The sequence below is a fragment of the Cydia amplana genome, chromosome 26 (assembly GCF_948474715.1).
Source record: "Cydia amplana chromosome 26, ilCydAmpl1.1, whole genome shotgun sequence".
NCBI classification, from domain to species: domain Eukaryota; kingdom Metazoa; phylum Arthropoda; class Insecta; order Lepidoptera; family Tortricidae; genus Cydia; species Cydia amplana.
In genome coordinates, this window is record NC_086094.1 from 2,781,741 (window position 1) to 2,798,210 (window position 16,470).

The 16,470-nt window shown below is 38.9% G+C and overlaps 1 protein-coding gene across 1 annotated transcript; it reads right to left on the bottom strand.

The window, feature by feature from the left end:
* Window positions 1–6,903: 6,903 nt before the first annotated feature.
* On the bottom strand, window positions 6,904–10,365 carry LOC134660033 (uncharacterized). Its single transcript, XM_063515733.1, has 3 exons — window positions 10,277–10,365; window positions 8,580–8,746; window positions 6,904–7,166 (listed from the first exon to the last, which is right to left on the bottom strand). The coding sequence occupies exons 1-3, from the start codon at window positions 10,363–10,365 to the stop codon at window positions 6,904–6,906; spliced, it is 519 nt and encodes a 172-aa protein (XP_063371803.1).
* Window positions 10,366–16,470: the final 6,105 nt, after the last annotated feature.

Here is a 16,470-nt window from a genome sequence, read left to right on the forward strand (position 1 = left end):
GGTTTTTCCTTTAGGCAGATAATCAATAAAAAGGATTCCTTCTACATCCCAGAAAACTGAGGCCATAACTTTACCTGCTGTCGGAAATACTCCAAATTTCTTTATTGGAGGGGAGGATGGCCGTTTCCAGGACATGCTTTGCTTTTTTGTTTCAGGGTCAAAATGGTGAACCCATGTTTCGTCCATTGTTACGAAACGACGATAAAAAGTGTCCGGATCATGCAAGATTTTCTTTAGATTCCGCATCGAAACTTCTAAACCCAAGTCTTTGTTAGCCTGCGTTAACATTCGCGGAACCCATCTTGCTGACACTTTTTTAAAACCCAAAACATCGGTTAGTATTGAATGTACGCTACCAAACGAAATCTTTAGAGTCTCTGCTATGTATTTAATTGTTAGTCGCCGGTCGTTCAAAACCATTTTCTCAATTATTTCAACGGTTTTTGCGTTAACTGAGGTAGATGGCCGGCCGGAGCGGGGGTCGTCTTCGCAGCTAGATCTGCCTCTTTTAAACTCGGCAACCCAGAAAGCGACGGTGGAATAGGGTACAGCACTAGTGCCTACGGTTTGCTGAATATCCAAAAAAAAATCCTTGGTAGTAATTTTTTTCATACACAAGTACTTTATCACGGCACGTAACTCATTTTTTTCCATAATGGGACGTTTTAGTCGACTTATTTCGCAAAATATTGATATACCATGTAACGGCGGGAACAATTCGAATGAAACCAACTGTCAAATATTACGTTATAATGACAGTTCAAAAATAAAAAAACTTCATTTAAAAACTTTTTATAAACAGCCAGTTCTAAGGACTTTTTGATTCACCCTCGTATATAGAAAAGTTACAATCACAAGGCCTAGACTGGCCATCGCAAATCGCGGGTATCTTTCTCTGTCACCCTAATTACGCCTTGATTGGAGTAAAAGAGAAAGGTGCCCGCAATTTGCGAACTTCAGTATTCGCGGTGTCTCGCCATTGGTCAAGCGTGCCTGTCAGATTTAATGTTGCCAGTTTTTACCTGAAAACTTTTAATTTTGTGAAATAGGGTTGTGTTTTTCTTGGTTAAAGCTTTGGTTTCTTAAGATCTTAAGATCGGTTTTCCTAGGATAGCGGTGCCGTCATATAGCGGCCGTCTCCATACTAAATAATACGGCTAAATACGGATGTCGTAGTATTTGTATGGAGACGGCCGCTATATGACGGCACCGCTATCGGAGGAAACCAAAGCTTTAGTTATTTTCTAATATAAAAATAGTAGTTTGTGTTACAAGGGATCAAAATGATATATTTCCGTCAAGGGCGTACATTGAATCCTGGATGAAGCGATGGATTCTAAAGTAGAATCCTGAGCGTGATGAGGGATTCAAGTGTTAACGCCCAAGACGAAATTATTTTGATACCGTGTGACACATATGTATACTGTTTTCACGTCAACTATGAGGAAAATAAAAAAATCTTAGTGTTGACACAATCTGATGCTTAAACAGATTATTTAAGCTAATGTGCAAAAAAATGTAAAAATAGTGTGCTAGAACAGAAAAGTGTTACTTTGATCCCTCCTAGCAGGGAGGAAAAGTGCCACTTTGATCCCTCCTAGCAGGGAAGAAAAAGCTCTTTTCCGAATAGGTGGTGTGAAAAAATATTTGCGATAGCATCAGAAGTGTTTTGTTTATTATAGTTAGTTATTTTCTAATATCTGCCAGCATAATATTTTCCATTGATTTATTTAAAACCTACCTTTATATAAGAAGTTATTACTTAGTTAAGATTTTTTGTTGTTTTTTTTTAATAATTTAATAGCCTCTATACTATTTTATTTTTTAGCCTGTTAGAGCCAATTCGAGTTTTAAATATCCGATCAGATTCCGATATGATACTGATGTGTCACTGTCAAAAGTGACACTTCTAACAAAACGTCACTTTGGACACTGACAGAAACAGATCGAATAACTGAACCTCGAATTGGTCTGTAAAAGAGACTAACTGTAAGTTAATAGTATGTAGGTACATAATAGGGTATTTGACTACTAGTCAAACATAGAAGGTAGTATCCTATAGAAGTGGTCTATGCGTGCCTCCGTGAGGGACAAAACATACGCAATGCGACACTATGGTTGGTCGAATTTATTTGTTGCCCACCATACTAATTTATGGTGGGGAATAAAAAAAAATGTGAGACTGTGACAAGGACAAACAATAATAGCGCTTTCGCTGCTACTCCTACTGAAAGATACATAAGACTATCCCGTTCTGTCAGTTATCCCCACCACTCATGCCCAATCCAGTACTAGATTCATGTAGTCAAATCAGTTTCTTTTTTCGGACTGTCAAAACGATTTTCCTGCTATGAAATTTATATGAAACCTAGCATGTGACGTCACAATCAAAGTATTTACACTTTATAGTTTCATACAGGTTTTAAAATAGAAATTGTGTCTAAAAATAACTGCTGTCTACGTTTCTCTATTAATCTTCTGGTGCTTTATTTCATGAATGGTGTAAAATAATTTATTTAAATACAGTCAAATACCCTATTACTCATTCGTTTGTTTCTTCTGTTTAGTGCCACTTGCACCATTCCACTAACCTGGGGTTAACCGATTAAACCTGGAGTTACCATGTTTCCAGTACAATTTGACACTTGGTTAACGCTTTAACCGCTAAACCCCGGGTTAGTGGGATGGTGCAAGTGGCCCTTACTAGATTAAGTTGTTAATTTTCAAATAAATATTGTTTACTTAAAATTTGTTTTATTGTTAATATTTTTATAAGTCCGTCTAATCGTCCGCCGATTTGAACAGAACAAAGTGGTGGAGGGTCATAATAAACGTCATATTTTCATAGAATTTTGACATTGTAACCTTGGGTAATCTTTAGATCCACGTAATATAAAAAAGTAAAATTCTGATCTGGCGGCCTAGCCAAGGTGACAATCGCTTGCGCTCGTCGTCGATCGTCTTGGTGAATCCTGCGCATCTCACAACTTAAATTTCAGTCAGCGTGCACCAACCAGCGTGAGCGATTTTCAAGGTCATATCAAAACAAAATAAAAATACATATAAGGGAATAGGGTAGGTGCGTTAGTTCTCGTCCAGCTCTAGTTTTCGTCCACTACACGATATTTGAATACAATACAAACCTACGAGGGGCGTTCAAAATATTCTCGGTATTGATATCTTACAACCTCTTCTAAAATTTCTTTCGTTACTGGCCGCTAAGGTTTATTCATTGACATTAAAAAAAAGTATAATTCGAAGCGAGATGTTCTTTTGTTTTTCTGCAATTGCTGAACAAACATGAACATCATGTGGGAATTGACAATGTTAACTAAATTAGAACATCGATGCGTGATAAAATTCTTGACAAAACAGGGTAAAAATCAAAAAACCATAAAGGAGGAAATGGATTGTGTTTACCGTGAGTCTGCTCCTTCTTTATCTACCATTCAAAAGTGGTCAAGCGAGTTTAAACGTGGAAGGGAGAGTGTTGAAGACGACCCTAGACCTGGCCGGCCTGTAGTAGCTACTTCACAAGAAAATATTGATAAAGTGGAAAAACTTATATTGGAAGATGGTCGAGTGAAGGTAAAATCTATAGCACAAGTAACCAATCTCTCTATTGGTACCATACATGATATTATCCATGACCATCTTAATATGTCAAAAGTAAGTGCAAGATGGGTTCCGCGAATGCTGACTCGGCTTCAAAAAGGCATGCGTGTAGCTTGTTGTTCCGATTTTATTGACCTGTGCGGTGAAAATCCTGATGAGGTGCTGCAAAGAATAAAAAAAAAAAAAAAAAATAAATAAAACGTTTATTCAGAGATCTTTCTTATAACTAATTACATATATTCTTCTGCCAAACCACAGAGTGGTTTGTTGGCAGACGAGGCTCCTTTATGTATTTGCAAGCTAGGTAGTTGATAGGTAACTTAAACTTAGGTATCTACTTAACCCTTTACCTCATGCGCAGCCCTATATAGCAACTATTAAAGTTCATTTTTAAACAAATACTTTTTATTTATGACATGAAGTAAGGGGTTAACTCTATATTCTTAGCATACAGTAAAAGAAAATCAAAATAAAATTAAAATGTAACGTATTATTGACTAATAGTCACTGGCTGACTGAATAGTATGATTATTGTAATAGTTACTGGAGATGAAACCTGGGTTCATCATTATGACCCAGAGAGTAAACAAGAGTCCATGCAGTGGCACATTAAGGGTTCAGCTCATCCCAAGAAGTTCAAGGTCATCCCTTCAGCTGGCAAGGTCATGGCCACGATATTTTGGGATTGTGAAGGAGTATTACAGATCGATTATAAAGAAAAAGGTGTAAATATCACAGGACAGTACTACGCTAACATTCTACGTCAATTAAAGGATGCAATCAAAGAAAAGAGGCGAGGAAAGTTAACCAAAGGTGTTATGCTTCTGCATGACAACGCCCCCGTCCATACTGCTCATATTGCCAAGGCAGCTATTGTTGAATGTGGGTTTGAAACTGTTACTCACCCACCGTATAGTCCGGACTTAGCCCCCAGCGACTTCTTTTTGTTCCCCAATCTTAAAAAGGATCTGCGTGGAAATAAATTTTCCGATGATGAAGCATTGAAGGCGGCAGTGGAGGAGCATTTTTACACCAAAGATAAAAAATATTTTTATGCAGGATTAATAAAAATAATTGATCGATCTTTTAAGTGTATGAACATAGGGGGGGAGTATATTGAAAAATAAAAATATCAAACTTTTCGTACTTGTTTGTTTTCATTCTCATACCGAGAATATTTTGAATACCCCTCGTACATTGCTGCACAAATTTGGACTAAATGCAATCATTAATGTTTAAACAATAATATCTGTCTACATAATAAGTTTTTGACAAAAAATTAATTTTTGGTACAAGCTTTTATCGCTGACTGTACTTTTCTTACGACAGACAAGTCAGACAACTAATACTCATCGAGACATTCTAAAAACCCCTAACACAATTAGGTTGCGTTGTTTCATCACAGAGTTCCTATGGCCACCTCCTGTCTCCATCATCAGATCAGTTTGACAGTACCATATTACTCTTTGGTACCATATTATTGTATTGTCATCAGAACTACATACAGCTGCCAATTTTCATGACGCTACGATCCTTGGAAGATGGTTAAATTAGTAATAAAAGCTTGTTAAAAATGATATTTCGCCAGTAGCAAATTTATTTCCTAGCCTATCTGAGTGTCCCACGTCCCCACTGCTGGGCAAAGGCCTCTTCCCTTTATTTCCACAACTCCCGATTTGGTGTTCCCTAATTAAATTAATTAGCAAATTAATAATCGAATAAATAGTTATGTATAAGTATGTACTTAAGTATCTTCTTCCTTTTTTAAGCCTTTTGATAGGTAATCAAATATAATTATTTGCTAATCTGTCAAGTGGACGAAAACGAGAAACTACAGTGTTTCTTTTCTAAGATCACATATTTGACAGTTATGGATTCACCCTTATAGATATGATTTAACTGATACCGTTTAACTGATAGCCTTAACCTCGTAAGTCCCCGCGTACTTGTACGAGTACAAATTAAGGATAGCACTTCAGACCTGAGATTTTAACTACATAGATGGCGTAACTGCCTAATGTACTTACTCAAGTACAAATTTTTCATTCCCCATTTACCGGGTAGTTTCTTTACAACGGCAACACTGACACGGTCATTCTCATTCTATATTCTATGGTCAATTTCGCCATGTTAAACAGGTAAAGTCAACTGTCAGTGTCAGTGTCACTTTTTCGCAAGATGGCCACACAGTCAGGTCGCTGGCCAGCACGAGGTAAGATAATCGGTTTATATTCAAGTAATCACTAGTTTTTTCTATTGTCATACGAATGTATTAGTATATTTAAATTATAAATATTGTAAAATAAACAATATTTCAAAGAAACCTGTATATTTAAGGAGGGTTGTGATTGGTCAAAATAATTTGTACTTACGGTAGTACGTTCGGTCTAACTTACATGTATTTTTTTCTTATTCTTGCGTTTGATGAAAAGCAAATATCACAACTTCTCAATAACTATGACTTCAAGGACTCGGATAATGAAGATATGTTTATATCTGAACCCGACCAAGAATCAAATAGGGACTTTTCTTCGTTTTCGGAATATGAAGATGGAGAATTAGAAGTTGTAGTACGCGCACGTGTATCTAGTCATCGATTTCAATGTGCTCGTGGTCAATGAAGTGGGCATAGCCGTAGTAGAAGCAAAAGTGCACAAGGGCGCGACGTGGGCAAAGTGCAAGGGGTAGGTCTGGAGATCTAGTCCAGATTTTGAACACCCGAATCCAACCTTCGTAGATGTAGTATGGTATTAAAATAATGAAAAGATGTTTTTTAATTCACCTTTTTATAAGAAGAAGATTAGTTATGTTGTAATAAAGGAAATTTTTTACTTTTGTGATGCTTAGAGAAAATATATGATTTAATTTTAATATTAAATAAATCCTTTAACTATTTTTATTATACTGTGTAAAAACCCAATGTACTCACACAAGTACAAAATATTTTGAATAATTTCCTTCTTAAAGAGGTGCTATACATAATAAACATACCATAAAAAATACTGAAAATAAGACCCCACTTCAAAAAATCTCTAAAATCGACATCTTTTTGTTTCGGTCTGAAGCACTATTCTTGGTTTGTACTTGGTATAGTACAGCCGGCAGATATGACTACTGCTGTTGGAAAAACACAGGACTTACGAGGTTAAACTCATATATATAAGAGTTAATTTGTAACTGTCAAATATGTGATGTTAGAATAATTTCACTGTAGCGCAATGACCATAATAATTGAAACAAAAATTCCGAATAGATATTTATACCCAATAGTGATGGTTGTCACCATGGTTACCAGTAGTAGTCTATGTCCCAGCCGTAAGCCACGGGCCACCAGTTGGTAGTGGTCTTAATAGTCCCCGGACTAACACTTCCCCACTTGTAGGCCTCTAGGAGCCGCTGCCGCTTCTCTGCGACGACCTTCCTCTTTCTCTCTCTCACCCGGGCCTGTCTAATGTCGTCCAACTCTTTCGTGTAATAAAATCCGGAGGTGTTGTAGTGAGATGGCGTTTGGTCGTGGAAAATATAGTTCAGATTCATTTTGGTTATTTGACCTGGGAACGAAATAGATATGGTGTAACGAATGGCCCCATGGGTTCGTGCTCTCTCACTCGCACCATAGAGAAATATAGTAAGACAAGAGTGCTCACTCCATACCAGGTTTTGGTACCAAAAAGACTATTAATTTCAGTGTCTACATCTAGCATCGAGTCGGTGCCGGCCCGAGCCCTTGATCAGGGTAGAGCAAAATCGGGTTTTGGCGCCCTTCGTTAAAGTTTTCAAGCGTATTTTCTCCCCCCCCCCCCTCGCTACACTCGCGTCTTTTAAACTTTTTTTTTCTCATTTGCCATTTTGGCGCCCCCCTTGCCATCCGGCGCCTAGAGCGGCCGCTCCACTCGCTCTACCCTAGATATACTCCGGCCCTGCATCGAGTAGCGGAACTATCAGTACTGCTACTTGACAATAGATGTAGCACCGATCGAAAAGTCTTATGCTCAACAACATACAATCTATGTATTTTTTCTCTATGCTCTCACTGAGCGTGAGCATGAGCGAGATGGATGTGCGTGCATGTTTTTGAATAAATATTACAAAAAAGTGATCGATATTTCCCTCAAAAATAAACGCGCATTTTTAGAAGCAGTTTTCATATTTTTTTATCTTTTGTGCATAAATGGTTACAAATTATTAAAGTGCGTCTAGATTAGACCTATATTCATGATTTTTTCTATCGATCTAAAGTCAAAAAATCAGGATTCAAATAGTTGAAGTCACTAGAGAAAAACCTCAAATTTGCTAATTACATTTTTGGCAGCCGTATTGTGATCTAAAAAACCGGCCAAGTGCGAGTCGGACTCGCGTTCCAAGGTTTCCGTACATAAAATCCTACTCACGCTTGACTGCACATTTGTAATAGTTTTTCCTGGTACAGGTAAAGAAAAATTTTGTGTTTTTTTTTTCAAAATTTTAAGGAATTGAAAATTAAGGTTCCGGTTAATCTGGTTATAATATTAGCTAAAAATTGTCGAGCATTAGAGTTTTGCTGCGACATCTATTGTCAGTTAGCACTACTGATAATGTCCACTACTTGACGTTAGATGTCGACTACGAAATAACTCGCGTTTTGGTAAGAAAACTGCTGTATGGAGTTACCACTCTTTCTTTACTTATATTTCTCGACTTTTACTTTATGATGCAGGGGAGCCAATTTGCTGATACATCATGTACCGGACCCGGCGGGTCGGTACCCGGTACCGTACCACAGAATAAATAATAGTACTAAGTACAGAAGACTCACTCTAACAAAACGCGTCTGTTACGATCAGCGCAGATATGGCCGCTAGGAGGCGACAGCGCCACGCGCGGCTTATGGCTTTCCCCAAAATTGGGGCCGAACGCGATGTACTTTTAGCTACCTGTAGCAAAGCGATGAAATCGCGGAGTGAGGCACGCCTGACCGTACCTACCTGTATTATCGGTGCCGTACTTAGGATCAATTTCATGCATCATATGCGTGAGGTGGTACGATTTGATATATGCGTTTTGGACGTACATCAGGTACCGGATTCGTTCGGACTCTAAATACCGCTTCTTTGCCATCTGCTTTTGGGTGAATACTACTGCTTTCCTGTAACTATAAAATAAATCAATATTAGGGGACATATTACACAGATCAACCTAGCCCCAAACTAAGCAAAGCTTGTACCAAGCGACGATGTACATAGAGTCCGACCAGTGAGTCGTGTCTGTCACAAGCTATTTTTTAAAATTCTTTATATGCCTACTTTTTTACCTATCAAATAAGCTGTCAGTTTCAAGCTGTCATTTAATTTCATAGTAATTTTATTGCCAGGTGCGGTTTTTACTGAAATTCCCGCGTTTTTTTTATGACACGACTCACTGGTCAGACTCTACTTTATATAGATACCTAAATATATACTTATATACATAGAAAACACCCATGACTCGGGAACTAATTCTGTGTTCGCATCACACAAATAAATGCCCTTACCGGGATTCGAACCCTGGACCATCAGCTTCACAGGCAGGGTCACTACCCACTAGGCCAGACGGGTCGTCAAAAGCGTAGGTATTATTTGGGGCATTATCTATGAAAAGGGACCTTATTGTCGATGGCGGTTACGCCCAGTGTTGGCCGAAAGTTAATGCAAATTGAAAATGCTGGCCATTAACCATTATAAATTGAATCGTAAACTATAATCGTCCGATACGGTTTAAGGTTCAATTTATAATGGTTAATGGCCAACATTTTCAATTCGCATTAACTTTCGGCCAACACTGGTTACGCCGCATAGCGTCGCGCGGCAATGGTATTTATATCGGAGCATCGTTAATAATGGCATAAGCGCCATCGACAATAAGGTCCCTTTTCATAGATAACGTCACATTTAATTGATGGCAAAAAGCTACCCCAGCAAAATGTGGTACTTCTGAATTCAAAGTCACAAGAACTCGTGCCCGTGAACCAAAAGCCACCTGCGAATCTTAAAAAAAGGCGTTATTATAAAGATGAAAGATCTCTTATATAAGATGTCATCTCCATACAATTTATAACTTAAAAACGCCAAATCACGCAAAATTGTATTGAGACATAGTGAAAAAAAATCATACATTGCTTACTCCATACATCAGTTTTAGTACCAAAAAGACTATTAGCATCTAGCATCGAGTAGCGGAACTATCAGTACTGCTACTTGACAATAGATGTAGCACCGACCGGAAAGTCTTATGCTGTTGAGATAAGACTTTCCGGTCGGTGCTACATCTAGGTATTGTCAAGTAGCAGTACTGATAGTTCCGCTACTCGATGCTAGATGTAGACACTGAAATTAATAGTCTAACAGATGTATGGAGTGAGCACTCTTGTCTTACTATATTTCTCTATGACAAAGTATAATGCATTTAAGTGTTAGAAGAACAATATCCCCCATGATGCATACTTACGTCTCAACAATATCCCCCATGATGCCTACTTCCGTCTCAACAATATCCCCCATGATGCCTACTTACGTCTCAACAATATCCGCCATGATGCCTACAAACGTCTCAATAACATCCCCCATGTTGCCTACTTACGTCTCAACAATGTCCCCCAATGATGCCTACTAACGTCTTAACAATATCCCCCATGATGCCTACTTACGTCTCAACAATTTCCGCCATGATGTACCCCTTCTCGAACGCTCTCCTCTGGTCGGGGTTTGACTCATCTATTTTCGTTTTTATTGGCATTATATCTCTCCATCTGTGATTATAGTCATTTAATTGTAAAGGTTAGGTAAAGAAAACAGTCATTATTAAGGCCTATTGATGAGTCATCCTTAACGCTGCGTCTTACGTAGTAAGCGAACTCGGGAATGCGTTGCGGCGCGGCGGGCCTACGGCGTTCGCGTTCGCGACGAGATCGCCCACGTAGGACACTTCTATAGTATCAAAGGATTGATTTACCCCGCGCAGCATCGCTTCGCTTCGCGTTCGCGTGTTGTTCGCCTACGTAGTACGCTGCGTTAGTGTAAGGCCTGAGGGGACGCTGGAAGCGGAGCGTTCGGCGGGGCGTGCAGCGTGGCGTCGGGCTCACAAGTGATTAGAGCAGCGAGCACTAAGTCCGCTACTATTACTTGCGCATTTGTTTAACGTGCACGCCGCACGCCCCGCCCCGCTGCACGCACAACTCGAGCGTCCACTCAGGCCTTAGGGCCTTACACTTACGCTACGGCTTACGTAGGCGAACAACGCGCGAACGCCGCGCGGCCGCCGTGCCGCTTCGCGTCTAAATCGCTCACGTACGAGTAGGATATACCTATAGGTATCAACGGTTTGTTTCATCCTCGCCGCGTCGCGCCGCCACCGCGCCGCGTTCGCGCGTTGTTCGCCTACGTAAGCCGTAGCGTTACACATACCGTCTTTCGGTCCGCTCCACGTAACCACGCATCAACTGAGCTAGGCGTTGCACTTGCCGCTCATCCTCGATAGTGTTTAACTCGTGCACCCAGAATTCATTCCTCTTATCCTCATCCTCAGCGGAGTACTGGACCATCAGCAAAACTAAAATAAAAAAAGATCAATGATCCATAGGATGCTAGAAACAATTTTGACTTCAATAAAGCTTTGGTTTCCTCCGAAAGCGGTGCCGTCATATAGCGGCCGTCTCCATACAAACAAATACTACGACATCCATATTTAGCCGTATTATTTAGTATGGAGACGGCCGCTATATGACGGCACCGCTATCCTAGGAAAACCGATCTTAACTAAGTTAGTAGGTACAGAAAATATACAACACGACAAATTGGCTCGCCATTGGTCGCGGCCTTATCCTATTTGGCCCTGTCGATGGCCATTTCGACCGAGTATTTAGTTATAAAGCATTACCATTTAAAACCAACTTCAAAATACAATAAAAAAGTTTGTGGTCAAAATTTTATTTTTGGTAGGTACAAGCTTTTATCGCTGACTGTACTTTTCTGTCCACACAACTAATATACTCAATAAAACAATTCTAAAAACCCCCAAGCACAATTAGGTTGCGTTGTTTTATCACTGAGTTCCTATGGCCACCTCCTGTCTCCATCATCAGATCAGCTCCATGGTACCATAATATTGCATTGTCACCCGACTTACACACGTACATATTCAAATTTTCAGCTTCGTCGGAAACCGGGAATTGGGTCAAATTTAACTTGCAAGATTTGACCCGCAACAATGCAAGTTAAGCTTGTAAAAAAACCAACAACGCAATTCAATTCAATCAATGTATCAATTTTGTTGAAAAGACAATGCATTTTAATATACCTACCTATTGTAAATAAAATTTGAGTTCTCTAAATATGACTTTATTTCTTTACAGGGGGTAAAATTGTTGTCGTACTAATATGATACCCGATAAAGTATTCCAAAATTTAAGGATCGAAAAGTGGAATCTTGAGTGTTGCGAGGGTTTCAAAATTCTACCAGACCACCAGTTAACATGAACACCACTAATATTTGCATCTGAGGGTCTACCGCGAAAACCGAAATTCGCAAATTGCGGGGCTCTTTCTCTTTTACTCCAATGAAGGCGTAATTAGAGTGACAGAGAAAAATGTCCGCAATTTGCGAACTTCGATTTTTGCGTTTATACGTATAGAACAGATTACTTTGCAATTCTTGCCTGTGGATAAAGTGCAACTTTTTCATCAGTTTTTGAAGTATAAAGAGAGCCTTTCATACTGCTTTCATAGCTGGTGTGGTGAAAAAAACTTACATGCCACTAGGAAAATACTGCAAAGATGTTTCATATTTGATGTTTTTGTAAGTAGGACTACCCATGTAAGTTTATGTGTAATGACTATGTTTTATCGCTATAAAAAGAACAAAAAGCATTTAACATAACTAATATATATTATTGTCATTAAAATCCGACATAATAAAATTGCTATAATACTAAAAAATCTAATTAATTAATTGAAGTTTTACGATCTTTTTAAGGTTTATAACAATAAATTTGTAATTAAATACGTAATTCTTTCAGAAATGTTATTAGAAATGTTGTAAGTAATAGTAATCACTTTATTGTACACAACACAGGTTTACATAAGAATTTTAGTAATTAAGAGTTTTTTGATTATTCTTAGTAGGTACACAAATGAAATGACTACGCTTGTTTTTAATATATTGAGTAAGTTTTAGATTATTTAAGTACGGTTGTCAAAAATACGTACCTACCCTAAATTCGCCTTTAGTACATAACTTCGCCGTAACTAGCATTAAACCATAATAACACTGTAAATTATAATGTATGTCTTCTCCGAGACCACGGGGACAACGCCGTCCTCGAAACGTCGGAGGTAAATCTTAAAACTTAAATACGCGATTAAGTCCCGTTGTACAATAGTTTAAGATTAAGAGCCCATCAACGTGCACACTAGCGCCACTGCTAAATAATCGTGATTATTTAAATTTAACGAAATATATTTAAAAAAGGGGGCCGCTACGTACTCTACCTTGTATTAAAGTACCTTTTGAATACATCAAACTTAGTTTCTATGTTGCTGGATTCGTCAATCTATGCGTCCAAAGTTAAAACGGCCGTTTTGGTTTTGAGTTTATAGATTGACAAATCCAGCAACATAGAAACTAAAGTCTATTTTTTTATTCGGTAGACTGAAATGACAGTTAATAGTATGAAATGACATTTCATGTTCATACTATTAACTGTCATTTCAGTCTACGGAATAAAAAAACAGACTTTAGTTTGATGTATTCAAAAGGTACTTTAATACAAGATACAGTACGTAGCGGCACCCTTTTTTTAAATAATCATTCGTTAAATTTAAATAATCACGATTATTTAGCAGTGGCGCTAGTGTGCACATTGATGGGCTCTTAAGGTACAGTATGTATAAGTTACTCTATGGTATACTAACGTCACTAGTGCTGCACTGGCGGCAAAACATTGCAGTAATACTCCCTATTTGAATAAAATAAGAAATGGCCCATCTAACCTCATTTTAGCAGGCGTGACTCACTCCGCGATTTCGTCGCTTTGCTACAGGTAGCTAAAAGTACATTCGTTCCACGCCAATTTTTGTGGCTAGCCATAAGCCGCGTGTGGCGCTGTCGCCACCTAGCGGCCATATCTGTGCTGATCGTAACACACGCGTTTTGTTAGAGAGTGAGTCTTCTGTACCTAGTACTATTATTTATTCTGTGGTTCTAGTGGCGCGCGTGGCGTGGTCTCAGGAGAACAGAGGCTGGAAAGTTCAGGAAAATGGAGACGAGGACACGTACATGCAGTTCAGCGCACACTGGAAGAAAGAGATCATCACTTGGTCGAAGGAATGTATATTTGAAATCAAAAACAATGTATGTACAGTTATTAACCTTTTGGACGCCAATGACCGATATATCCGCACCGTAGGTTCAACGCCAAAGACCGATTAATCGGTCACAGACCACAGAGCAACATCGACCTACGTGCATATACATAAAGTTCAACTTCAGTTTTGACACTTCAATTATGTGGCGTCTGAGTGACAGCTTTTGTGTTTGACATGGCGTGGAAAAGGTTAAGTAAATATCTTGGAGACGTGCGAACAATGCGAAAAAAATGTTTCCCAGAAATAACACTATATTGATTTTTCGCCCCCGAAAAATTGTATGACTTCATCGAAATTGTTAGAGCCGTTTCCGAGATCCTCGAAATATATACATACATATAACATAGGCTAGTTGATAAGTTTATTAATGGTATCAGTCGATAGACTGTGATAGGTTTGTTTTGAGGATCAAATGCATATTCTATTCTATTCTAAATGTCTACATGGGAAATATAAAAGTCACAAATGATAGTCAAATTCTGACAATCGCACTTTACTGACAAAACACTCCTAACAAAATGGCAAGCAATAATTATGATATACAAAATATAATAATTATATAGAATTTTTTTGTCGATTAAATTTTTGGATTTTTTCAAAATGGTGGCGTCATCGATGTTCGCGCGCGTATCGTTTTCAACAAAAGCCTTATAGAGGTACTTGTATACTTAACCATACATTTCCGCTGTTTTAGATGTATCAGATGGACCAAATCAACTGGGCAGCCGCTGATGACTTACGACACGCTATGGGTATGACTATGGGTAAGGATTTTAGGGTCTCCCCACACCTATCTACGTAGATTCGGCAACCGCTGATAGGAAAAAGCTTTATGTCTACGCAATAGGAACGAAATAGTAGATTATACAACTAGGGCATAAAGGAACCCATTTTACTTTAGGCAATTTAGATATAGGTCGAGGATAAAATGGGGCATATAATTTATATACCTAGTAGTGTTTCTACCTGAAATAAAAACAAATTAAAAGCGGAAAGGAGATATTTCCAGATAGATCTGGGGGCACGGCACTGCCCCCGCCAAGTCGAGTATTATATCTACAAATACTGGGGTATTAAGATAGGTTTAGTTTAGTTTTAATTTGTGACAAGTGTCTGATTCTGGAAATAATTGTCTTTATTAAGTATTTGAATAAAAAATCCTAGTAAATATTATTTGAAATAAAACCGGCCAAGTGCGAGTCGGACTCGCGCACGGAGGGTTCCGCACCATCAACAAAAAATAGAGCAAAACAAGCAAAAAAACGGTCACCCATCCAAGTACTGACCCCGCCCGACGTTGCTTAACTTCGGTCAAAAATCACGTTTGTTGTATGGGAGCCCCACTTAAATCATTATTTTATTCTGTTTTTAGTATTTGTTGTTATAGCGGCAACAGAAATACATCATCTGTGAAAATTTCAACTGTCTAGCTATCACGGTTCGTGAGATACAGCCTGGTGACAGACGGACGGACGGACGGACGGACAGCGGAGTCTTAGTAATAGGGTCCCGTTTTTACCCTTTGGGTACGGAACCCTAAAAATAACTAAATTTGTTCTAATATTTCTAATAATATTTGTAATATCCAGGTCGCATTCTCGAGATGCACCGTCAGCAGGTAGACATGTTCCGCCGTATGAAGCGCATCGTAGACAACAGGTTTAACTGGTTGCGACCCGAGCTAGCCGGCATCTACCCCCAGCTGACCGGCCAGAACGGGGTCGCGGAGCCGGGGGCAGGCCACTTCGACCCCCGTGACCCCCGCTTGTACAACCGGGACCCGCCGAGGGGCGGGAAAAGAACTTACCTAGATTATAAGCCACACGTGTATATGCTGGCTTTGGAATATATTACGAAGAGGGAGACTGAGATTGAACATCTTGTCAAGGTAAAGTTTAATAGGGTATTTGATTGTATTTAAAATAAATTATTTTACACCATGCATGAAATAAAGCACCAAAAGATTAATAGAGAAACGTAGACAACACCAAAGCAGTTATTACAAGCTTTTATTTAACTTGCAATATATACCTATGTATGTAAATACCTATGTAGTTAACTATGTTTGTACGGGTCAAATCTTGCCCAATGAAGCTGAAATTTTGCATCAATATATAAGTCGTATGACAATGCAATATTATGGTACCATTGAGCTGATCTGATGCCATCATCAGATCAGCTCAATCTCCATAGATAGGAGGTGGCCATAGGAACTCTGTCACACTCTGTGATGAAACAACGCAACTTACTTGGGGTTAGGGGTTTTTAGAATTGTCTCGATGAGTATTAGTTGTATGTTGTAAAAAAAGTACAGTCAGCGATAAAAGCTTGTACCAAAAATGATTTTTTTGCCAAAAAAATCATTTTTGTTTTTCATCCTTCAGGATGGGCAATGCCACGCCATCGCCATTGTGTACAGGGGGCAATGGTATACAATGGCGGACGACTGGCCGTCAGTTGTCAGCCGTGATGGGCAATC

Excerpts from the sequence above, each read along its gene's own strand:
- LOC134660033 (XM_063515733.1), bottom strand. The coding sequence starts at position 10,365 with ATGCCAATAAAAACGAAAATAGATGAGTCAAACCCCGACCAGAGGAGA. Across the intron at positions 8,747-10,276 it reads ATGGCGGAAATTGTTGAGAC|TTACAGGAAAGCAGTAGTAT; the intron begins GTAAGTAGGCAT and ends TTTATTTTATAG. Across the intron at positions 7,167-8,579 it reads GTACGGCACCGATAATACAG|GTCAAATAACCAAAATGAAT; the intron begins GTAGGTACGGTC and ends TTTCGTTCCCAG.